The sequence below is a fragment of the Hemitrygon akajei genome, chromosome 11 (genome assembly GCF_048418815.1).
Source record: "Hemitrygon akajei chromosome 11, sHemAka1.3, whole genome shotgun sequence".
Classification (NCBI taxonomy): Eukaryota; Metazoa; Chordata; class Chondrichthyes; order Myliobatiformes; family Dasyatidae; genus Hemitrygon; species Hemitrygon akajei.
In genome coordinates, this window is record NC_133134.1 from 41,658,741 (window position 1) to 41,683,186 (window position 24,446).

Consider the following 24,446-nt stretch of genomic DNA (forward strand, 5'->3'; position numbering starts at 1 on the left):
GGGGTAACAATTGGAAGTGAAATTTTAGTGACAATATTTCAATTATTTATGCTACAGCTTTCATACTTCAGGAAGAAAATGCTTCTATGCTTTCCTGTTACACATTCTCTTACTCTGTGTCCTTTGGTTGATTTCTCTCGTTATGCCTGTTTGTCTCGTCTCATAACGAATCTAGAATTTAACCACAAAAGCTAAATTTTCCAGGTTTCGCATGAACTGTAATGACTACACCAACCTTGCGGAGAGGTGTGCTGGCGCTGTTTGACAGAGTTTATAAACTAACCCGACAGGAGAATGAGGCACAAAATTGCAAATGGTAAGGAACTGCCAAATATAAAGAACAATAAGTGCTGGCCACACCGGTAACACAAAACCCGAAAACGTGAACGAGGGAATACATTTGTTTATGAGGCTATGAAAACATGTATTGTTCCTGTGGAGATGCATTCAGTTTAATTGATTGATGAGAACTCTATTACTCGGCAATCCACCACATTGGTCCCGTTGTCCTCAAAGACTAACGAGACCATTGACCAATCAATGCCTGGATTCTGAGACAGACGCCCGGCTCTCCGAGAACGGTGACCAATCACAGTTCTTGTAGGCGGGATCTATATAAACCGGAAGCACATGGGGAGAAGGTAAGTTGTTAGGAGAATTTTAAAACTATAATGATCTCCTAGAATCTTCTATGTCCTGTTTGTTCTCTTATCGAGATTATAGTTGGTGCAATGATTACCTTTCATTCAATGTTGTATGTAGGTGCGGATCATGTCCTTCTCTGCAGTCGTTTCTGGTGTTGGAACTGAACATAGCAAATGTTCAGTGAGGACTATGATACCAAAAGAGGGCCAAAACTGAAGTGAATAGCTCTGCTGTAAATTTATGAAAATTATAAACTTTGAGAGTGCAAAACATTTCATAATGTCAAGTAAGTCACACTGCAGATTCTGGAATCTGAAGCATAAACTAGAAACGCTACTCAGCCCATCGAATAGCATCTGTGGAAAGAGAAAACAGTTAACATTCTTCAGGACTGAGGAAAACCCATGTCTCTTTTCACAGATGCTGTTGACTTGATAAAGTGTTTTTGTGTATAATTACAATGTCATTTGCATCTTCAGTTTGAAGTCTTAAACAATTGAACGTTTCAAAACTCAGGCTGAACCAGAATCAGGTTTATGATTGCTGACAATGTTGTGCATTTTGTTGTTTTTGTGGCAGCAGTACAGTGCAAGATATGAAAAACTGCTACGTTTCAATTTTTTTTTAAAGTGCAAAGAGGAATAATGAGGTAGCCTTCATGGGCTGTTCAGAAATCCCATAGTAGAGGGGAAGAAGCTGTTTCTAAAATGTTGAGTGTGCACCTTCAGGCTCCTGTTCCTCTTCTCTGATGGTAGTAATCAGCAGTCAGCATGTCCTGGATGGTGAGAGTCCTTAATAATGGACGCTGTATTCTTGAGGCACTGCCTTTTGATGAAGTCCTTGATGGTGGAGCCAGTGCCCATGATGCAGCTGCCTGAGTTGACAACCCATGGCAGCCTCTTCCAATCCAGGGCATTGGAGCCTCCATACCAGGGGATGATGCTCTCCAGGGCACCCTATAGAAATTTGCTCTTTGGTGACATACCAAATCTCCTCAAACTCCAAATGAAGTATATCATTGTTTAATAAGGGAAATAGGGACACAACAGGTAGTTTACCTTTGATTGTAGGCAAATTATTGGAATCCATTGAATAAACATTTTATAAAAGTGGAGCTTAATTTGACAAGTCAGAAAGGATTTGTTAAGGGAAGGATTTCCTAACTTGATTTAAGTCTCAGAGGTAACAAAAAAACTTGATGAGGACAGTGTATTTTATGTAATCTATCGCAGATTTAGCAAGCCTCTTGATAAAATCCACATGGCAGGCTGATACATATATTTTTTAGAAAGCCCAAGAGATCTGGGGGTCCATTCAAACAAGGAACAAATTAGATGAAAAACTGGCTGCCTTGCAGGAAGCAGAGCGTAAATGGTTGTTTCCTGTTGTTACTGATGGAGTTCACAGATCTCAGATCAATTTGTTTCCCTTTGTAAAATAGATTAATAATTTCATTCTAAGTTTAGCAGACTTGAGAAAGAAGTTTGTGGTGCTTACAAAAATTTGCTGTGTGATGGACGGAGAAAGGGAAAGTCAGACTGTATGATAATATAAATGGTCTGGTTAGTTGGCAGGAAAATATAAACAAATGGAATTTGCTGGAGACCTGAAGTGATAACATAAAATGGTGAAGACCATTATGCTGTTTCTATGAGACTTCAAAATATTCCATTTGGTTCAACTGTCACCTCCAGCAAATCTCATAACATATATTTTTCTTTTTTATTATTATTTTTATTTCTGTACTGATTTTATTCTCACTTGAAGCTTAACAGAGATTTACCTTCTGGAGAATCCAGACTGAATCAGGAGGAATTTGCAAAACATGATTTGGCCTAAATTTTTGCAGCTTCGGTACATTCCCTTGCAATGCCATTCTTTTCTGCATTCAGCAAGTCATGTCCAGTTGAAACACTTCAGTATTCTTGCGAGGATCAGTCCTGTGAGAACCTTGTCCCGTGAAAGGAACCTGCTGTCTGCACCCTGCAGGTCCATCACAGTCAACGGCTCTGAGAGTGGCGTGCAGGACCATGCTGCGCTCGGGCAGAAAGCGCTGCTCGCCTCCACAGAGGATAAAGATGACTTGGAAGGCTTTGGAGCACAAGGAAAGTTCTATTCTGCCAGGAGAATTTTCCGTAAAACCTCTTCACAGATGCAGGATTCCAAATACAATGATACTGAGGATCAGGATGAGGAAGTTGGAACTCCTAAAGTGAGGCGGAAGCTGGGTCGAAGGAATACTACCTACTGGTACTTCCTACAATGTAAAAAACTCATCAAGGAAGATAAGGTTTGAAATGTTATTATACGTTTTTTCTGGTTTTACTAATGCTAATTTGTTACAAAAGAACACAGAGTCAACAGATTATAACAATCAAACTCCAGGCTTTTAGACACACGGGGCAACATTCACTTCATAATGCATGGGACAGACCCTGCAGCACATGATTTTTCAGCTTTCCTCCCCATAGAATTGCCTACAAATGTGTCATTAAATTCAGCCTCTCCATTTCCCCCCACATAAGGAACCCCGACACCTTCTGCTCAGCCGCTCAAGACCGTTGCAGCAGGGCAGGCCAAGATCATTTTAGAAAATAGGCAGAAAAGAAGATTTGTGTAAAGGGAACACTTCATTAAAAAGGATCCAGTTTCCCTTTGAAAGATTCTAGAACTGTCTTGAATGCTTGTGTATTTGAGGTGTTGCTTTAGGATACAGTGCTACCATTCCAATACCAAGTACAAAGAAGCGTCAAACGACTGTTCAAGGGATGGTAGAAGAACGATGGGAGCATTTGTTAAATTTTGGATCCCAGTGGAATGCATGCCAAAAATGGTGTTAATGTTTGTGAATTCAGGAGTCACAGAATAGTTGGGCTGTGGGTAGGGACCAATTGGTCCAGAGCCTTCAAACAAGCCATTTAAAGTCCTGAATTCCCCAAATGATTTTTAGCTGGATTGTATCTGGACAGGTGACTTGGCTTACCTGGAGTAGAAGTTATGTTTTTACAGAATCAGATCTGTAAGACTTTTCACTGATCTGAATGGAACCTTTATGAATATGAAACCTAATTAAAACTGAAAATGCTGGAAACACTCATCAGGAAACACACGTCTTCTCTAGAAAGAGAAGCAGAATGAATCTCGCACCAATTTCTGTCAAAGGGTCTTGAACCTGAAACATTAACCGTTTCCCTTCCACAGAAGCTGCCTGACCTGCTGAGTATTTTGAACAGTTTCTGTTTATGTCAGGTTTCTAGCATCCGCAGATTTTTAATTTTCCTCAACCCTAGTTATTTATCCTTTACTCTTTTTACAAAGGCATCTAGGCAAGTACAGCAGGGGAATTACTCTCATTGTACTAACTGAGCAAATTATCATTTAATAAACATTAGTACAAAAAAATCTTTAACACAGTGCTACACTGGTGTTTGTCGACAGTTGGGTGCAGCTGTCCACTACATTTGTACATTGCAACAGTTGCTTTGCTTCTGAAATACTCCATTGGGTGTCTGATGCTTTGGAGTGTCAGAGGGGGATTGAAAGACACTAGCTCCATAAATCGTTCTTTAATTTGAAATGCATCCAGTTATATTTTTGTCTCACTGGGTTCCTGAACAACATTTCTGAAGGATTATAATCCTGAGTGGGAAATAATGGTTGTCCAGATTTCCTTTGTACTTTATTATTTGGTGGCAGTTAATCTAGATCAAATCTCAAGTCTCATTGTAATGGGAAAAATTGCTTGTTCAAGACAGGGTACTTTTCCAACAAGAGGAGGTATAGCTTCTGAGATATTTCCTCACAACTAGGACTCCGAATGGTCTTTGCAGATAGGATACTACACCCTTTCGTGCACACAGGTTTGGCTGCAAGAACTGAACACTGGTCTAGAGACTAATCTAGTACTTCACCCGATGACAGTATCTCCTGTTTTGAATGCTAATGTCTGCAGTCAACATACTTTAAACTTGCATTGATCTCATGTGTATGCTTGTCAGGTTGTTTGCTTATAACCTTTTCTTGGTTAGTACATTGTTTGTTCCAGCACTTAATGAGAATGCTCACAATGATATTTTTCCTGCATTCTAGTTAGCCGAGGCCCTGGACCTGTTTGAGACTCGGATGATGAAGGAAGAGCAGCTCTTTCCGGAAGAATACAATTACACAGTGCTGATAGGGGGATGTGGAAGAGCAGGTTATTTGAAGAAAGCCTTTAATCTCTATAACGACGTGAGTAGCAGAGACTGAACAAATATGCTAGTGAACTTTATACTAACCATTTCTTTGTATGAAGGAAGAGATTTTAAAAGAACCACTGTTGCTTCATTGGTGAATAATTCTTACAAACTTGAAATGCATCAACACGCACATATTTCTGCTTTATGGGTCTGAGGTTTCATGCTGCCCACCTTTGCCCCTCATGAAATTGAAGATCCAGTCAGTAGTATTCAATGTAGAACAGTCTGACTTTTGAACTTTCAGGTTCCAGCTGTGTATCTGAGGACTTAACCAATTTAAGTCAAGTTGAGTTCTTGTCATATTCACAAGGAATTGTTTGCACAGGTGCAATGAAAAACTTACCTGCAGTAGTACTGCAGGAACATAACGTTAGAGACACAACATTTACAGGAAGGACATAAATTAAGTATAAATTATCCAAGCAACAACACAATTAGAATTTTTGAAAAGGCAATGCCTCTTGTTGTGCAATGTGGTCATAGTGTAGGGATACTGAGGTGATGATTGGATTTATGTCACTCAGAGGAAGAACCAAGTGGTTGAAGGGAAGTAGCTGTCCTTGAATCTGGTGGTGTGGGGCTTCAGGCTACTGTCCCACCTGTCTAATGGTGGCTGTGAGAAAAAGGAATGGCCTGGATGATGTTGACTTTTAATGCTGAGGCAATGTCTCATGCAGGTACTTTTTAACAGTGGAGGGGGATGTGCGACAACACAACCAGTCAGGCAGGATATTTTCAACGATCCATCTGTTAACAAAAGCACATCAAATGAAGCTTGTCAAGAGCAAATGGCCGTCACCATTGAACCTTTATCTTAGTCATTCATTCAAGCCCCAAAATCTGCTTTTCTCTTTAAATTTCTCCTTGTTTTCAAAAAATGTTATTTAATTATTTTCCTTGAAGGATTTTGATCCAGCCAGTCAATGCATGTTCCTCTGTTGGCTCCGTGTCTGCTTTAAGCAGATTACCAACACTTTATCATGACAAGGATTTGTTAAAATTTGAAATATGGTTAACATTTTTCTCTGCAGATGAAGAAGAGAGGACTGACTCCCTCTGTCGCAACCTACACTGCTCTATTCAATGCTTGTGCAGAATCCCCATGGAAAGACACGGGCCTTCAGTTTGCCGCGAAGCTTCGCGAAGAATTAAGGAGCAAGAATATCCGCATGAATCTTATTAGTTACCACGCCATGCTGAAGGCATATGCTATCTGCTCCGATATGAGGGCTTGTTTTAATGTGGTCAGGGTAAGCACTTGCACAAGATGCTGACACATACTGTCATGATTACCAATTAAAATGTTCTAGACCACTCCACACTGTATAGAAGTCATTGTCACCACCTGTTCAGGATACATAAGAAATAGGAGCAGCAGTAGGCCATCCGGCCCATTGAGCCTGCCCCGCCATTCAATAAGATCATGGCTGATCTATCCGTAAACTCAGCTCCATCTACCTGCCTTTTCCCCATAACCTTTAATTCCCCTACTATGTAAAAATCTATCTAACTGTATCTTAAATATAGTGAAGAAGCCTCTACTGCATCCCTGGGCAGAAAATTTCACAGATTCACCACTCTCTGGGAAAAACAGTTTCTCCTCATCTCCATCCTAAATCTTCTCACCTGAATCTTGAGGCAATGTCGCCTAGTTCTAGTCTCACCTACCAATGGAAACAACTTTTCTACTTCTATCTTATCTATCCTTTTCAAAATTTTGTATGTTTCTATAAGATCCCCTTTCATTCTTCTGAATTCCAGAGAGTATAGTCCCAGATGACTCAATCTCTCCTCATAAGTTAACCCCTTCATCTCTGGAATCAACCTGGTGAACCTCCTCTGCACTGCCACCAAAGCCAGTATATCCTTCCTCAAGTATGGAGACCAGAACCGCACACAGTAGTCCAGGTGTGGCCTCAACAGTACCCTGTATAGTTACAGCATGACCTCCCTGCTCTTGAATTCAATCCCTCTAGCAATGAAGACCAACATTCCGTTTGCCTTCTTAATAATCTATTGCACCTGCAAGCCAACTTTTTGTGATTCATGCAGAAGCACTCCCAAGTCCCTCTGCACAACAGCAGGCTGCAATCTTTCACCATTTAAATAATAATCTGCTCTTCTATTATTACTTCCAAAGTGGATGATCTTGCATTTACCAACATTGTATTCCATCTGCCAGACCTTGGCCCAGTTACTTAACCTATCTATATCCCTCTGCAGACTCTCACATCCTCTGTACAATTTGCTTTTCCACTCAGTTTAGTGTCATCAGCAAATTTTGCTACACCACACTCAGTCCCCTCTTCTAAATCATCAATGTAAATGGTAAACAGCTGCGGGCCCAGCACCGACCCCTGCAGCATCCCACTCACCACTGACTGCCAACTGGAGAAACACCCATTTATACCAACTCTGTGCCTTCTATTGGTTAACCAATCCACTATCCATGCCAATACACTTCCTCCGACTCCATGCATCCGTACCTTATTTATAAGTCTCTTGTGCGGCACCTTATCGAACGCCTTCTGGAAATCCAAGAATACAACATCCACCTGTTCCCTCTATCCACTGCACTCATTATGTCCTCAAAGAACTCCAGTAAGTTTGTCAAACAAGACCTGCCCTTTCTGAATCCAAGCCGCGTCTGTCTAATGGAACCACTCCTTTCTAAATGTTTTGATATTTCTTCCTTAATGACAACTCCAAGCATTTTCCCAACTACAGATGTTAAGCTAACTGGCCTACAGTTGTCCATCTTTTGCCTCCATCCCTTTTTAAAAAGTGGTGTGACACTTGCTGTCTTCCAATCTGCCGGGAGCTGCCCAGAGTCTAGAGAATTTTGGTAAATGATTACCAACGTGTCTTCTATAACCTCCGCCAATTCCGTCAGTACCCTGGGATGCATCCCATCAGGACCTCCACCATGAAGGCTGACACAAAATAGTCATTCAATGACTCAGCCATTTGCTTATCACCCAATATCAATATCCCCTCTCATCTTCCAAGGGACCTACATTGACTTTAGCCACCCTCTTCCGCTTTACATATTTATAAAAACTTTTGCTATCTTTTTATATTTTGTGCTAATTTACTTTCATACTCTATCTTCCCTTTCCTTATTTCTTGTTTAGTTGTTCCTTGTTGTTTTTTAAAGTTTTCCCAATCCTCCAGTCTCTCACTACTCTTAGCAACTTTGTACATATGAGCTTTTAATTTGATACTACCTTTTATTTCCTTAGTTATCCAAGGCTGGCTCTCCCCACACTTACTGTCCTTACTTTTGACTGGAATATACTTTTGTTGAACACTGTGAAAAACCTCTTTGAAAGTATTCCACTGTTCCTTTACTGTCCTACCAAATAGCCTGTGCTCCCAATCCACATTAGCCAACTCCTCCCTCATCCTGTTGTCATCTCCCTCGTTCATGCTTTAGATCTAACTATTTCATCCGCCATCTGTTGCAAAATTCAATCACACTATGATCACTCTTTCCAAGAGGATCCCTAACTACAAGATCATTAATTTTACCTGTCTCATTGAACAGGACTAAATCTAAGATAGCATTTTTCCTTGTAGGTTCTCTAACATGCTGCTCAAAAAAGCCATCATGAATGCATTCTATGAAGTCCCCCTCAAGACTTCCTTGACCAACCTGATTTACCCAATCTATGTGGAAGTTAAAATCCCCCATGACAACTGCCATTCTGGAGAGGTTAGTTATCATCAGCCTCCATAAAGCCTTTTAATGACAGATCTCTTGGCTGTTTCTGAAAAGAATTAAGAGGTAGAGATCATGGTTAAAATATTTAATTCTCCAGTGTAATAGTTAGGAAGTACATATATACTGACATCTATGCAGCTCTTAACACAATCTTAAAGCATGTCAGCTAACAAGAGAGTTACAGATGTGATAAACTTCTGAACATGATGCAAACGCCAGCCTGTTATTAGGACTGAATAGCATTTCTCACACTTAACAATTCTTTAATTATTCCTATAAGAACGAGTCTTGCTTTGTTATTTGTATGAAACGCTTTATTGTGTTTATATATAATGTATAGGATTTTGTAAAGAGCAGGTTGTATTCAACTGATTTATTATAATTCTTGGTACAATATTGTATGTATGAATTTATTAAATTGAATAGTACACAATATAGAATCATTTCACCTCGTGCATCCTTTGCCATTCACTGCAAATCCAATGTAGCTGTATGTTATAGGTAATACAAGGAAACTTCATTTTCTTCTCTTTTCCCTGCAGTCTTTGAGCTTGTGAGATAAGCTGCAGCATCAGGTAGAGTCTACACTCTGAAATTTAACCCTCACTCCTCCAGCTTTCCACCTCCCTGCATTTCCGGAGACCCTCTTTAAAGCACATTTCCTTGACCAGGTTTTTAAAGAGCCTTCCCAATGTCCTTCAGCTCATTTTGTTTTCTTTATACCTTTGGGATATTTATCTTTGTTAAAGGAGTATTATGTTACTGAAAGTTTTTGTTTAATACAAAGACAATGATGATAAATTTATGCTAAATATTAGTCATTTCTACTTTAGTATATCTTCACCACATTGGAAGATTGTGGTGAACATAAACTAAGGTGCATCAGGACCAAGAAGATAAAATAATGAAGAGGGACTTGTAAAACAGGTATTTCTGTCTAGAATAGCAAAGTTTAAGAGGTTTTGTGGGGTGGCAGGGTGGAGAAACGTCTCTGCCAAAGGAGGTGTAAGCTGCTCCTTCCCTCTGCTAACCTGCAGGTCACCCTTGGGCAAGGTGTAGCACCTGCTTAGCCCCCCCGATCGGGGTCAGGTGAAGCCATGCAAGCAGGTGGTGGATGGTCGTACGAGCAGTGGTGCAGATCACAATTCCTGGTTATGCAACCACTGACACCAGGCAGACAATCTGAGGAGTATTGATACTGGCTGGGGCCACCCGTCTTGTAAAGACACTGCCCAGAAAATGGCAATGGTAAACCACTTCTGTAGAAAAATGTGCCAAGTACAGTCATGGTCATAGAAAGACCATGGTGGCCTAAGTCATACGACACAGCACATAACGAACGAAGAGGTTTTTAAAAATATACATGGGCCAGCTGAGACTTTGAACAAATTATGCTATGTTGCTGCCTTTCTTATGAGAGACGCCTTGTGTGTTTATTTTTCAGGAAATAGTTCACAGTGGTCTTGAGCTTAATGTAGAAACGTTCAGCACTTTAATGATGGGCAGCATTATGGACACTGACAATGGCTTTAGATATTCATTACAGGTAAATTGAGCATCATTTTCTTCTCTTTTCCTGCCTTTCAATTTTCAGGATAAAGTGGAGCTACAAGAGGCAGTTCTTGCCACTCTCTGTGATTAGCTGCTGGAAGTGACAGCAGGAAATCCTGAACTCAGTGACAAAGCCTGCCACTCGGTGTTCTACCACCGTCCTACTAAGTAGGAGTGTTGAATGCATTGATTTTCCCTCTTTTGTCTGAAATGACAGCTAACATATTGATGGCCCTTCTTCCCGTTCAGTAGTGCGGTGTGCTGGTGAGTCACCATATACCAGAGGGCTTTCTTAGTCCGTGATAATCTGTCTCTTCTGACATTTTTGTAAAGGTCAATTCCCCTTTCTCCCAATAGTTTTCAGAAAATGAAATAATGTAAGAACAGTGATTGTACTAAATGTCACAGCTCCAGCTGAAACAGAGCTTCGAGTGACAGTAGGTGGATATTGTAAGATATTGCTCGTTCATTGTTTCTGTTTTTCAATTTCAAGGACATCAGTATAAAAACCAACAACTCTGGTTGGATAATGAAGCAATAGACAGTAAGTAATTCTTCAAAAAGGATCATGCAGCAGATAGAACCCAGCAGTGAACTAGGCATAACTGAGACACCAGAGTGGGAACCAGGTGACGGGCAAGACCAATGCAGCTTAGTCTATTAAATAAAGGAATGAGGGGAGCAAAGCATTAGGATGGTTATTCATTAAAAAATACCAACTTTTTTGAAGCCAGAGATGGTTGCCCAGTCCAATAAAACTCTGCTGGAAGAATGAATAAAGAGCAAGAGGTTGCTTCCGTAAAGCACCTATCACATCTTCGGATTCACAAAGAGCTTTAAAATCCATGAAATATTTTTCAAAGAGGTATCATGAAATGCAGCAGGTGATTTTTACCTACCACGGGCCAATTAATTCTGCTTTGGTGGAATTATTCGAGGGTGTTCTAGATCCTATCTTTCTTCAAGTTGTGTAAGTGAATTGCCGAAGTCCACTAATGGAAGAGAAGGGATCTTCATTTAATGTATTATTTGTTAAGAGCCATTGCTCTTGTAGCACTTAGTGAATTGATCATCTAAAATGCCAGTCTGTCAACTCTTAAGAAGATGGCGCTGACACTGAGCCAGAGATAAAAACCAGGGCTCATAGCTTTCTTTTAAATTTGAGAGGATGAAACTTGGTTCAATAAATTAATGATGGATTTGGGCAAAGAGGTTTTATTGTAACATTCTCTTTCAAGTATGATCAATGATACCATATTGGATCTCACAAGCTCATCGTGAAAAATGTACCTTAGTCTTGCCTTTGTCTCTTTCGCAGGTTTGGCGGGAGATGTTAAAACTGGGTATTCAGCCTGATGCCAAGAGCTACAACCTGCTGCTGCGGGCTGCTAGGGACTGTGGTATCGGGAATCCTACGGTGGCGTCTCGCGCTCTGTTGAGTGACGAGAATGTGAGGAGGCAACTAAAGCAGTTCAGAAGAGTTCAGAAGCTCAGAGGTCAGAAAGTGACAAGAAACAGTAAACACACAACCACTTTGTCAGTTGATACATTGGAAGAGCAGTTGTTTGGCCTGTCTGCTGATGAGCATCAGGGCGGTTCGTTAACTACCTGCAGAGCCTCTGAACCCGAGGATGAGCACAGCAATGTAACTTTATCAGGACTGATTGAAGCACCAAACCTGCCATTCGAAAGTAGCCAAGGAAAAGAACGATCTTTGGAACTTGTTCCCAGGAATGAAAGTCATATAGTTGACTCAGACTCCAAAGGACTTCCTCAAAATAATCTACCTAATCTGCTCCACATCCAGGTCAACAAGAAGAATATAATTTCTCTGGGAAGTGCAACCGCACCGCACGACAGACTAGCACTGATCGGATATCTGGATGGCTTTCTAAGTAAAATGAGGGAAGATAATGTGCTTCCAGATATTAAGACATTCACACTCTTGGCTGATATAGTGGAACCAAACAGCCAGTCCGAGTCATCCTTGCTGTCCCTCATGGATGAGCATGGTGTGAAGCCAGACATTTCATTCTTTAACACCCTCATCAGGAAAAAGAGCAGATTGGGTGATCTAAAAGGTGCAAAGGTAAGCGATTTTAGCAGCCTCAGGCTAACACTGGAGGGGCTTAGTGATCAGAAAATGTCTATCTCATAATCTCTACACCAAAAAAAGTCAAATAAATCTGTCAGTTATGACAACTATAATTAGTGTAGAGTTCATGACCCCTGTTCTTCTGAATGAATGTATTGCATGAACCATCACTTATTCCCTTTCTGGAGTCGGCACTGATCTATAATAAGCTAGATTAGCCCTGACGGTGCAAAGATCTAGTACCAAGATCTGAGGAAGATTGACAATTCTTTCAAAGATATATCTCAAAATCTCAGTGACATCCTTACTGAGACCTTAGTTATCTTAAACCGTACCAAATACACTTCATAAACCTGTCGACAAGATTAAGTTCCCAATCTGTATGAAGATTTGCTGCTCACAATTATTGCAGTGCCTTTCTTACACAGCTGCGTTATTTTGTGGTTTACATGATTCTTATGATTAGCTACAATTGGGAGGCCCTTTAAACTACTCCCACCAGTTTTATCAGTACCCCAGCTGATTCTAGTTGTGATCATCCAAGCCAAGTTCCTGTTATTATTCTGATTTCATCTTTTGTTGGCAAAGCTGTTCCAGCTCCTTTTCCTTTCTGCCATCAAGAAACGTGGCATATTCAATTCCTCGTTTTATCATTACTCAGATTTCTACCTTGTCCTTCCTCTATTTCCCCTCACCCAAAACACCGCTCCTGGTCTGTTTCAAGTGAAGTCCTTCCCTGTGGAACAGCAAACACTTTCCTCAGTAACTGTCAGTGCCCCGTTCATTTCTTCCATACCAATCCTCAACGTATGCACTTAATGCCCTGGGTTTATTTACTCCATGTCAGTTTGCTTAATGCCCAGGTAACAGCCCAGGGATTACTCAGTTGAGATTCCAATTTCTAATTTGGGGCCTAATTGGAATAATTTATCTTTAAGCCTACCTATTTTGACAGTACCTTTGTTAACCTTGACAATTGATTCCTCCCTTCCCGTCCCTAGTTTCTCCCCATCTCCTTGGTGATATCTTTACTCCTGGAACAGACAGGCAATATGGCCTTTGAGACTTGTGCTCAAAGCCAGGTTCTATCGTCCTACGTTCCTTTTCACTCCCCCAATTTAAATGGGTGTATTGGCATAATATCCTTTGTATTGTTGTTGAGTGAACTATTTATATTCAGCTAGTTTCAATTTGGGTAATTTTCTGATTTTGTTGACTCTAAAATGAAAGCACATCGGGGAGCCAGGGATTGTAGAAACACTGTTGAAGTTCACAGGATATCTGAGACATTTTCCACCTTCAGTGATGTGATGTGCTGATCAATCAGAATCTTGACTAATGACACCACACTGGGATCCTCTCATTTATATTCTCCGTAAAATTGTATTTGTTCATATTCAGAATCTATGTCACTGTTTCACTTCAATAATATGAAATCCGTATAAAGTGCACCTTTGTATCCAGATGGATTTTGTGTACTGAGGCCAGAAAACTGAATACTTCCAGTTCAGCCATAAAGTACCCCAGGCTGAATCGCCACTTGGCTATGTCCATCCTGTCCAATCTACGTGTGTCTACCCAGTCTCCAAAGAACTTTCACCTTCAATATTAGACCGTGCTTCATTATTACCCATAGTTATCCAGGATCTGAATTTAAATTGCCACTTTGTGGTGTTAGTTCACACCTGCCAGAAATTAGACTGAAGCTGTTCAGAGTATCTTCACTGAAAATTGTTACAGGAAGCAGACATGCCACCAGGCTGGGTTGGATTGGAATCCATTTTGCTGAGCACAGCTTTATTTCACCTAGTTACAAACATTACCGAAGACCATTGCTTGGTTTCCATTCAGGATGTAGCACAGCAGTAACACGTCGTCTTTTTAAACCCTGTGATAATATGTATTAATTCCCTTTAGGCTTTACTGTCAATTGTAGTTGAGCGAGGCCTCTCGCCAACCATGCATACTTTCTGCAACCTGGCAATAGCCTGCAGGAAAAGCCATGACGGACTGAAGCTCCTCCAGGACATGAAGGTAACCATTAATGATCTGTTCCTAAAGAGAATAAATGACAATAATCTTGAATGTAACTGTACATTTATATAGGTCAACACAACATCTTAACTATAACTGGAGCATTTTTTATGAAATGAGTGGAGAATACGCTTCCAGTAAATAGAAATTAAATTCTTCTGTGTCTCCTGCAATGTGGATTGCAGGAAATCTCAATCCCAGAACAGAATAAAAGTCAGAGGCTATGTCTTCGTATCTGTTCGGCTGCAGAACAGTGGCATAGCTGTTGCATTCATGAATTTTGGGTGTCGATGGTCGGACCTGTTCATTCGTTCATTATGTGCTGTGTTGTATGACATGGGCGATCGTGGGCGACCATGGTTGTTCTTGGCATATTTTTCTACAGATCTGGTTTGCCATTGTCATCTTCTGGGCAGTGTCTTTACAATGACGGGTGACCACAGCCATTATCAATACTCTTCAGAGATCGTCTACCTGGCGTCAGTGGTCGCAAACCAGGACTTGTGATATGCACCATCTGCTCATAAGACCATCCACCACCTGCTCCCTGATTGGGGGTCTAAGCAGGTGCTACACTTTGCCCATGGGTGACCTGCAGGCTAACAGAGGGAAGAAGTGCCTTACACCTCCTTTGGTAGAGACATCTCCACCCTGCCACCCAAGTCAGACTGGTGTTAATTATTAATTGAACTAAATGACTTCATAAGCTATTTTCAAGAGATACTTAAAGTCAACTGTTGAGAGTCAAAAATAGGAGCCACAGGTTAGGATGACAGTTTTCCTCCTTTCAAAGAACTTTTTGGTGAACCAGGTGGGCATTTACAGTAAGTAATCTGTTAGTTTCATAGTTACCAGCACAGGCATTAACATAGCTTACCCTGATGCCTTTCGAATCATTGCTGGGGACTTCAGTCAGGCTTGCTTGAAGAAATCACTGCCAGATTGTCCTCAACGTACAACCTGCAGCACCAGGGGTCCCAACGCACTCAACCACTGTTACACTTAGGAATGCCTTCCGTTCCATCCCTAAACTACATTCTGGGGAATCTGATCAACTGTCTGTCCTTGTTCTACCTGCATACAGGCAGAGGCTAAGGAGCAAGGCACCAGAGGTAACAATAACAATGGGGTGGTCATGGGAGGCAGACAGGGTTGCTTCGAGTTAGTGGACTGGGTGATGTTCAAGGACTTGTTAGATGATCTGAATGAATATGTCATGGTTGTCACAGACTTAAGACACTCGTGGACGAGTGTGTCCCCATAAAATCATTAAGAAAGTTCTCCAACCAGAAGCCCTGGGTGACCAAGAGATCCGTTATCGACTGAGGGTTAGATCGATGGTGTTCAGGTCTGGTGACTAAGTGGAGTACAAGAAGTCCAGGTATGACCTTCTGAAAGCCAGCTTGTGTGAAATAGCAATTCCGATCAAACCTGAATCACAGGATGCTCGACAACTGTGGCAGAGTTTGAATGCTAGCATCTCCACAAAGTAAAACCAAGTGACGTAGGTGACAAGAAGATTTCACTCCCAGATCAGCTCATTACTCGCTTTGGCCGACATAACATGGAGGCATCTTCACGAACAACCACAGCCCCCAACGACCGTGATTTCAGTCTCTGAGGCTGACATGAGAGCATCCTTCAGGAGGGTGAACCCAGAGAAAACATCTGGCCCATGCTGTACCTAGCCGAGCACAGAACACCTGTTCTAAACAGCTGGCTGGAGTGTTTACTGATGCCTTTAACCTGTCACTTCAGCATTCTGGGGTATCCACCTGCTTCAAGCAGTCTTCAGTTTTACCGGTGTCCAAAACGAACATGGTAACCTGTCTCAATGACTATTGTCAGGCAGCATCTACATCCACTTTCATTGGCTCTTCACTCAATCCTCGGACATCTGGACAGTAAAGGTGCATACATCGGAATGCTCTTCATTGCCTACAGCTCTGAATTTAACACCATCATCCCCTCAAAACTCCTCAAGACCTGATCTCCAATTTCCTCACTTGCAGATCCCAGGCAGTTTGGATTGGCAACAATATATCCTGCACATTCACCGTCAAACAGGTGCACCACAAGGCTGTGTGCTTAGCCCCCTGCTCTGCTCGCTTTATACTTATGACTGTGAGGCTAAGTACAGCTCCAGTGCCATAGTTAAATGTGCTGATGACACCGTGTTGTTGGCTGAATCAAATGTGATGATGAATCAGAATATAGGAGGTAGCTTACAAGTCTGGCTAAATGGTGCCACAACCACCTCTCACTCAACGTAACCAAAAACAAAAAGCTGATTATTGACTACATGAGCCACAGGGTGCACAGATTTCTTTCTTGAAAATGATTACAATCAGTGCAATTAAACAAGCTGGTTATCCAGCTCACTCAGATAGAAATACAATTAAAAAAAACAAATAGAAGCAAACATCAACAATTTTTATTAACTCATCAAATATTTTGAACCAGTTTCAGAGTTGAAAGTAAATTTATTATTTTAGTATGTATATGATATCATTTATTACTTTGACATTCATTTCCTTACAGGCATTTACAGGAAAATATACAATAAAACTTTGTGAAAACTATACATGGCTGACAGACAATCAATGTGCAAAAGAAGATAAGCTGTGCCAATAAAAATAATACTAGGAACATGAGTTATCAAGAATCCTTGAGTGAGTATGGAAGTCACAGAATCAGTTTAGAGTAGCATTGAATGAAGTTATCCACACCGGTTCAGGAGCCTGTTTCTGACCTGGTAGTGTGGGACTCAAGGCTTGCGTTCCTCTTCCCTGGTGGTAGTAGTAAGAAGAGGGTATGGCCTAGGTGCTGGGGATCTTCAATGATGGATGCCACTTTCTTGTGGCAGTGCTCCATGTAAGTGTACTCGACGGTGGGGAGTGATAGAATGGGCTGGGATGGAAAGCTTTGGTACGTAAAGGGCAACTAAAAAAGCTACAAGAAGGGAAAAGATAAAATTTGAGGGAAAACTTGCCATTGACATACAGTAAGATACTAAAAGGTTTTTCAGTTATATAAAGAGGAAAAGGGAGGTGAGAGTTGATATTGGACCACTGGAAAATGATGCTGGTGAGGTAGTAATGAGGGACAAAGAACTGGCAGATGAACTTAATGGATACTTTGCATCTGTCTTCACTGTGGAAGCCACTAGCAGTGTGCAAGAGTTCTGTGAGCATCAGGGAGCAGGAGTGAGCGCCAGTGCTATTACATAGGGAAAAAGTTCGTGATCTTGGCATGGTCCCGGAGGACTGGAAAATTGCAAATGTCACTCCACTCTTTAAGAAAGGAGGAGGGCAAAGGAAAGGAAATTATAGGCCAGTTAGCCTAACCTCAGTGCTTGGGAAAGTGTTGAAGTCTGTTAGTAAGGATGGGATTTTGGGGAACTTGGAGACTAATGATAAAATAAGTCATGGTTTCTGTTAAGGGAAATCTTGCCTGACAAATCCGTTAGAGTTCTTTGAGGAAGTAACAAGCAGGGTGGACAAAGGAGAGGCAGTGAATGTCATTACTTGGATTTTCAGAAGGCATTTGATAAGGTGCCACACATTTGGCTGCTTAACAATATCCTGTGGTGTTACAGGAAAGATACTGGCATGGATAGAGAAATGGCTGACTGTCAGGTGGCAGTGAGTGGGAATAAAAGGGGGCCTTTTCTGGTTGGCTGCCAGTGACTAGAGGTGTTCCTCAGGGATCAGTATCGGGACCACTACTTTTCACATTGTTTGTCAGTGATTTGGATAATGGAATTGATGGTTTTGTGGCAAAGTTTGTGGATGATTCAAAGATAGGCAGAGGGTAGTAGTGCTGAGGAAGCAATGCGTTTGCACCAGGACTTAAGACAATTTGGAAGAATGGACAAAAAAGTGACAGATGAAATACAGTGTTGGGAAATGTATAATAATGCATTTTGGTAAAAGGAACGATAGTGCTGACTATTGTTTAAAAGGGGAGAAGTTTCAAACATCAGAGGTGCAGAGGGACTTGAGAATCCTTGTGCAAGACTTCCAGAAAGTTAATTTACAGATTGAGTCTGTGGTAAAGAAGGCAGATGCAATGTTGGCATTTATTTCAAGGGGAATAGAATATCTAAACAAGGAGATAATTCTGATGCTTTATAAGACACTAGTCAGACTGCACTTGGAGTATTGTCAACTATTTTGGGCCCCATATCTCAGAAAGGATGTGTTGTCATTGGAGGCAGTCCAGAAGAGGTTCATGGGGATGATTCCAGGGACAAACTGGTTAACAAATGAAAAGCGTTTGGTAGCTTTGGGCCTGTACTCACTGAAATTTAGGAGAATGTGTGGAACCCACTGAATGTTGAAAGGACTAGATAAGGTGGATGTGGAGAGGATGTTTCCTCTGGTGGGGAAACTATTCAGAACCAGAGGGCACAGCCTCAAAATTGAGGAGTGACCTTTTTGAACAGAGGTAAGGAGGAATTCTTTAAGCCAGAGAATAGTGAATCTGTGGAATGCTCTGCCACAGACTGCAGCAGAGGCCAAGTCCATGGGTATATTTAAGGTGTAACTTGATCGTTTCCTGATTGGTGAGGACATCAAAGGATATGGTGAGATGGTGGGTGTATGGGGTTGAGCCATGATGGAATGGCAGAGCAGACTCGATGGGCTGAGTGGCCTAATTCTGCTTCTATGTCTTATGGACATATGAGGCCATGATGCAACCAGTGAAGATACTCTCCATTGTGTATCTGTAGATGTTTGTCAGAGGTTTTGGTGACATGCCAAATCTACAGAAACTTACAAGAAAGTAGCAGCATTATCGTGCTTTCTTCATAATAGCATTTATGTGCTGGTCCAAGGACAGATGCTTTAATATGTTAACAAGAAATTTAAAGCTACTGACTCTTCACCTCTGATCCCTAACCAGTACTGTCTCACGGACCTCTGGCTGCATCCTCCTGTAGTCAATAATCAGCTCTTTGGTTTTTCTGACATTAAGTGAGAGGGTGGTGTTGTGGCACCACTCAACCACATTTTCAATCTCCCTACTATTTTCTGATTTGTCACCACCTTTGATTTAGCCAACAACAGTGAGACCATCAGCAAACTTAAATATGGCATTGGAGCTGTACTTAGCCACACAGTAAGTATAAAATGAGTAGAACAGGGGGCTAAGCACACAGCCTTGTGGTGTCCCTGTGCTGATGGTGGGTGTGGATGGATTGTTGTTTCCAATCCACACCAACTGCGGTCTGCCAGTGAGGAAACCCAGGATCAAGATGCACAGCGAGGTTCTGAGGCCCTGGTCTTGGAGCTTCACAATGAGTTTAGAGGGGATGGAAGTGCTGAATGCTAAGCTGTAGTCAATGAAGAGCATTCTGACGTGTGCATCTTCACTGTCCAGATGTTCCAGAGCTGAGAGAAGATCCAATGAATGTGGTATTTACTGTTGATCTATTGTGAGGGCGCACATTGCAGTGCATCGAAGTCACTCCTCAGGCAGGGCATGCACTTCATGGCCAGTGTCTTGAAGCACTTCATCACAGTGGATATAAGTGCTACTGGTTGGTAGTCACTGGGCAGTTGACCACATTCTTCTTGATGTCTCCTTGAAGCAAGCGGTACTCCAGATTGCCGAAGCAAGAGGTTGGTGTCCATAAATACATCAGCCATTTGATTAGTACAGATCTAGAGTAGCCTTTTGAATCATATGTCCTTCATAACTTATTAGATATGTTTATTGACATTTCATTATTTCATTCATATTTAGCTATAATTAGAAATATTTTTGTCAGGTCCATGATCTTGTTATGAAAACAAAAATATGCTATAATTGTGATGAAAATTGTGAGTCCAGTATCCTTGAAAATCAGATGCAAAGTCAACCGTGATGCTTAAATGGGAAGATTCAGATATTTATGTTGGAATTAGGAGGGGGAATTTAAAAGGATCTGCTCTGGCAAACAAAATGAAAGAGCAGGTTTCAGGAGATGAATGAACTGATCAGAAGGCTAAGGTATTTAAATATGGCAAATAAACACAGATGCAACTTGGTCAGGGGACACACACTGCACCAGATATAACTATTATAGTAGAATGCATTGGAGGCAGTTTTACTAAGGGCAGTGAGAAGCCACTTTCCATGTCATCGTCTCCCAGCTATGCACCCACTTAATCTGCAAACTGCCACCATTTTTTAAGTGTTAATGAACTCAATTTTGTTCCTGTCAATCCACTCTTTATTTCAGTTTAGCAGAGAGGGTGTCTGGATTATGATGTATTTCTGCTTAGCATCAGTCAAAGAATGGAGCACATTTGTCTTGCACTACCAAGCAGCTGAATTAATTGCAGGGATGACACAAGGCTGCAAGTGTTTCTGGCTACTACTGCAACCCTGCCTGAATGGAAGGACACAAGGAGGCAAAATTTCGTGCTTGCTGTTATTACATCACTGCTACATAACAAACTGTATTTTTCTTTTCCCTCTTTTGTAATTCATCTAGGTATTCCAAAAGCACTGTATTCATTGAAACCTGCTTTATTTCAGCTCTCTGGAATAATCCCCAATGTCAATGTCTACAGCACCCTGATCAACAATGCAGCAAAGCGATTAGATTATGTGTTTCTCACCAACATCCTGCAAGACATGGCGAGAAATCAAGTACCCCCCAATGAGGTTGTCCTTAAGCAGTTGGAATTTGTTGTTAAGTACCCTCCAAACTTTGACAAGGTTGGTGATGAACATTAATATTTTTTAAAGTTTTTAAAAAATGCATGTTGTTCACTAAACCAAGGGAAACATCTGTGTATTCTGTAGCCAGCGAGTGTGGTTGGGAGCCCAGACTGGTCATTTATTCATAGTTACAGGCAATGTGGCTGCCTCCAGAAATACACAATATGAGCAACTGGGTGCTCTTTCCAGCGCATTGATCTTGTACAGCAAAAAGGGACAGATGAGTTCATGTACATTTGCTGAAATTGTGCCTACAGTGGCTTTTGCTGCGTTCAACAGCAATAATTTTTGCAGTGTTTCTGATAGCGAGTGTAATTGAGTCAGAAAGAAATGGTAGCAGACTAAATTCCGTTGTATCTAATTGAAGTATCTCAGAAGTTCACGTACAATGAAGATACTTTATTAGGCAATACTGGACTAAAGCACCTTAAGAAAAAAATGTAAGTTTGGAGCTTCATCATACTGATGCAGCTGTTAGCCAGAACACAAATGTCTGACTTATTATAGCAGTTACTTAATGTCTAAGCACCTAGACATTACTTTTCATCTCTTCCAGTCCGTTTTTTTTTAAACAGAAAAAAAAACCATATGTTAGAAAATGCAGCAGTTACCATTAAAAGCAGCATGAAGAAAGAATGTAACTAATCTGTAATTAAGTGGTAACGGCAGAAGCCTCGTTATTTTGCTATAATTCACTTTTACATTTGATCAGTATTTGGCTGGTGTATACTGAAACTAGAAGTAACAATGCAGTGGACTCTTAGTACCAAATTAATATGACATCACCATTACTTCTAGAGCTAAATTACTGTTCTAAGCTATAACCAACATTATTGTACCCAGTTCTTACAAGAACCTATGGCAGTGATCATGTTAAGATAGAATTCACCCTGCAGTTTGAAAGGGAGAAGCTAAAATCGGATGTATCAGCATTACAGTTGAGTAAGGGTAACCACGGGGCACGAAGAGGAGCTGGCCAAAGTTGATTGGAAGGGGACACTATCAGAGGTGACGGCAGAGTAGCAATAGCTGGAGTGTCTGAGAGAAACATGCAAGAGGCAGGATCAGTTTACCCCAAAGAAGCAGCATTTTAAAGGGAGGATAAGAGAACCGTGTCTGATAAGGGAAATAAGACAACATAAAAGCAAAAGAGGGGACACAATGTAGCAAAATTTGTAGGAAGCTAAAGGATTGGGAAGCTTTTGAAACTAACAAAAGGCAACTGAAAAATGAGAAAAATAAAGATGAAATATGAGCCAACAGAGGATACCAGAAGTTTTTTTTAGTCTATAAATAGTAAAAGAGGGGCAAGAGTGGACATCAGTCCACTGGAAAATGACACTTGTGAGGTAGTAATGGGGAACAAAGAAATGGTAGTTGAAATAAATAAGTTTTTGCGTCAGTCTTCACTCTGAAGACACCAGCAGCATATCAGAAATTCAAGTGTGTTCGGAGAGTGTAGTCGTTATTACTAAGGTGTTTGGGAAGCTGATAGGTCTAAAGGTATATGTCACCTGGACCAGACTGAATACACTCCAGGGTTCTGAACGAGTTAACTGTACAGATTGTAGAGACATTAGTAGTGATCATTCAAAAATAGCTTTGGGAATCTTTCAAGCACTCTTAAATCACAAATGTCCACACTTTAAGGGAGGAAGGCAAAAGACAAAATTAGAGACCAGTTAGCCTGACTTCAGTAGTTGGCAAGATATTAGGGTCCATTATTAAGGATGAAGTTTTGGGGTATTTGGAGGCACGTGATAAAACAGACCAAAGACACCATTGTTTCCTTAAGGTGTAATCTATTCCCTAAAGGTTAACTCTCAGGCTGAGTCAGTAATAAGGAAGGCAAACGCAATGCTAGCCTCCTTTTCGAGAGGACTAAAACATAAAAGCAAGGATGTAATGGTGAGGATTTATAAGGCATTGGTAAGACTGCCATTGGAATATGGTGAGCGGGGAGTCTACATTGGAGAGGATCCAGAGATCATTTACAGGAATGATCACAGGAATGGAAAAGTTAATATACGAGGAATATTTGATGGGTCTGGACCTGTACTTGGAGTTTAGAAGAACGAGGAGGAAATCTCATTGAAACTTACCGAATATTGAAAGCCCTGGATAGAGTGTACGTGGAGGATGCATCCAATTGTGAGAGAGTTTAGGAGCAGAAGACACAGCCTCAGAATGGAAGGATATATCTTCAGAACACAGATGAGGAGGAATTTCTTTAGCCAGGTGATGATTCTGTGGAATCCATTACCACAGACGGCTGTGGAGGTTAAGTCATTGAGTATATTTAAAGCAGAAGTTTATAAGTTCTTGGTTAATAAGGACGTCAAAGATTATGGAGAGAAGGCTAGAGAATGAAGTTAAGAGGGCAAATATGTTAGCTATGATTGATTGGCAGAGCAGATCTGATGGACTGAACAGACTTATTTCTGCTATGTCTTAAGATTAGGACACCATCAGTATAATACCTAATCCTGGTCAAATTCACAGACTTGGATAGAGGGACATTGATCTGATTTATCTCCTCTTTTTTTCAGTACAAGTCAAGGAACATCTATCTGGAAAAAATTGATGGGTTTCGAGGGTTTTACTATCGTTGGTTAAACTTTATGCCAGCAGTGGAAACACCACATCCTTGGGAAAAGTACAGAATTAAGAGTGATGTTGCTGGAGAAGAACAACCACACTCATAATCCTTGAAGCTGGAGAACACAACAGGATCAGTTCCAAAACGTAACACTGCAGTGTCAATTTTCAGCCCTTCATCTCCTCAATGTATTCACTCACTGCTGTTTCTGTCCACGCCAGTCCTGGACAAATGAAAGTCAATGCTGTAAATCTGTCCTAATGAATTAACAATTTATTATGTTTGTCTGAGAGAATAAAGAAATTTAAATGCATAAGGGATACAGAGTTTCAAGTCTGTGGCGAAAAAAAAATTACCTTAAACTCTTAAGAATCAGCAGTGAAAACCATGGCTACTTAACACAAATTATGGAAAGCAAACCTCGAAGAGAATACACACAATTTCAAATATATACATTGTAATAGCATGAAAGGAAACTATTTAGCCTGTCAAATCCAGTCCAGCTTTTTGCTGCAGTAATCTAAACCCATTTCCCAACAAATTCTCCTTCAGCTCCTTTTTAAATGCTACAATGCAATGTACCTCCAGTACTAACTCAGCATTTTCAAATTACTGCTACTAGATGACAATCCCTGTTGGCTTCATATGTCAGTAGCTACTCAGTTTTGTTTGCCAGGTTCTATGCATTTTCAAATGTTGACCAGTTACTGTTACAAAAAACTTAATCATTTTCATTCCTTTGCTAATCCCCTTGTTCTAAAGTTCTTTTTAAATTTTCAATGCACTTCTCATCAAACCTTTTAATGCAAAACATACACTATAAATTACCTCTGGAAATGGCCACCT

General features: G+C 40.9%; 1 protein-coding gene across 3 annotated transcripts; it reads left to right on the plus strand.

Annotated features, from left to right (window-relative positions):
- Nucleotides 1–19: 19 nt before the first annotated feature.
- ptcd1 (pentatricopeptide repeat domain 1) lies at nucleotides 20–23,913 on the plus strand. 3 transcript variants are annotated; one of them, XM_073060704.1, is made up of 10 exons: nucleotides 20–316; nucleotides 763–931; nucleotides 2,413–2,935; nucleotides 4,735–4,875; nucleotides 5,915–6,133; nucleotides 10,052–10,153; nucleotides 11,477–12,247; nucleotides 14,171–14,287; nucleotides 20,816–20,998; nucleotides 23,551–23,913. In XM_073060704.1, exons 3-10 carry the CDS (start codon nucleotides 2,471–2,473, stop codon nucleotides 23,704–23,706), a joined length of 2,154 nt encoding a protein of 717 aa, XP_072916805.1. In that variant the 5' UTR covers nucleotides 20–316; nucleotides 763–931; nucleotides 2,413–2,470; the 3' UTR covers nucleotides 23,707–23,913. The 3 variants fall into 3 exon arrangements, with proteins under 3 accessions (XP_072916805.1, XP_072916804.1, XP_072916803.1); XM_073060703.1 differs by lacking the exon at nucleotides 20–316 and adding an exon at nucleotides 610–641; XM_073060702.1 differs by lacking the exon at nucleotides 20–316 and having other exon boundaries at nucleotides 671–931.
- Nucleotides 23,914–24,446: the final 533 nt, after the last annotated feature.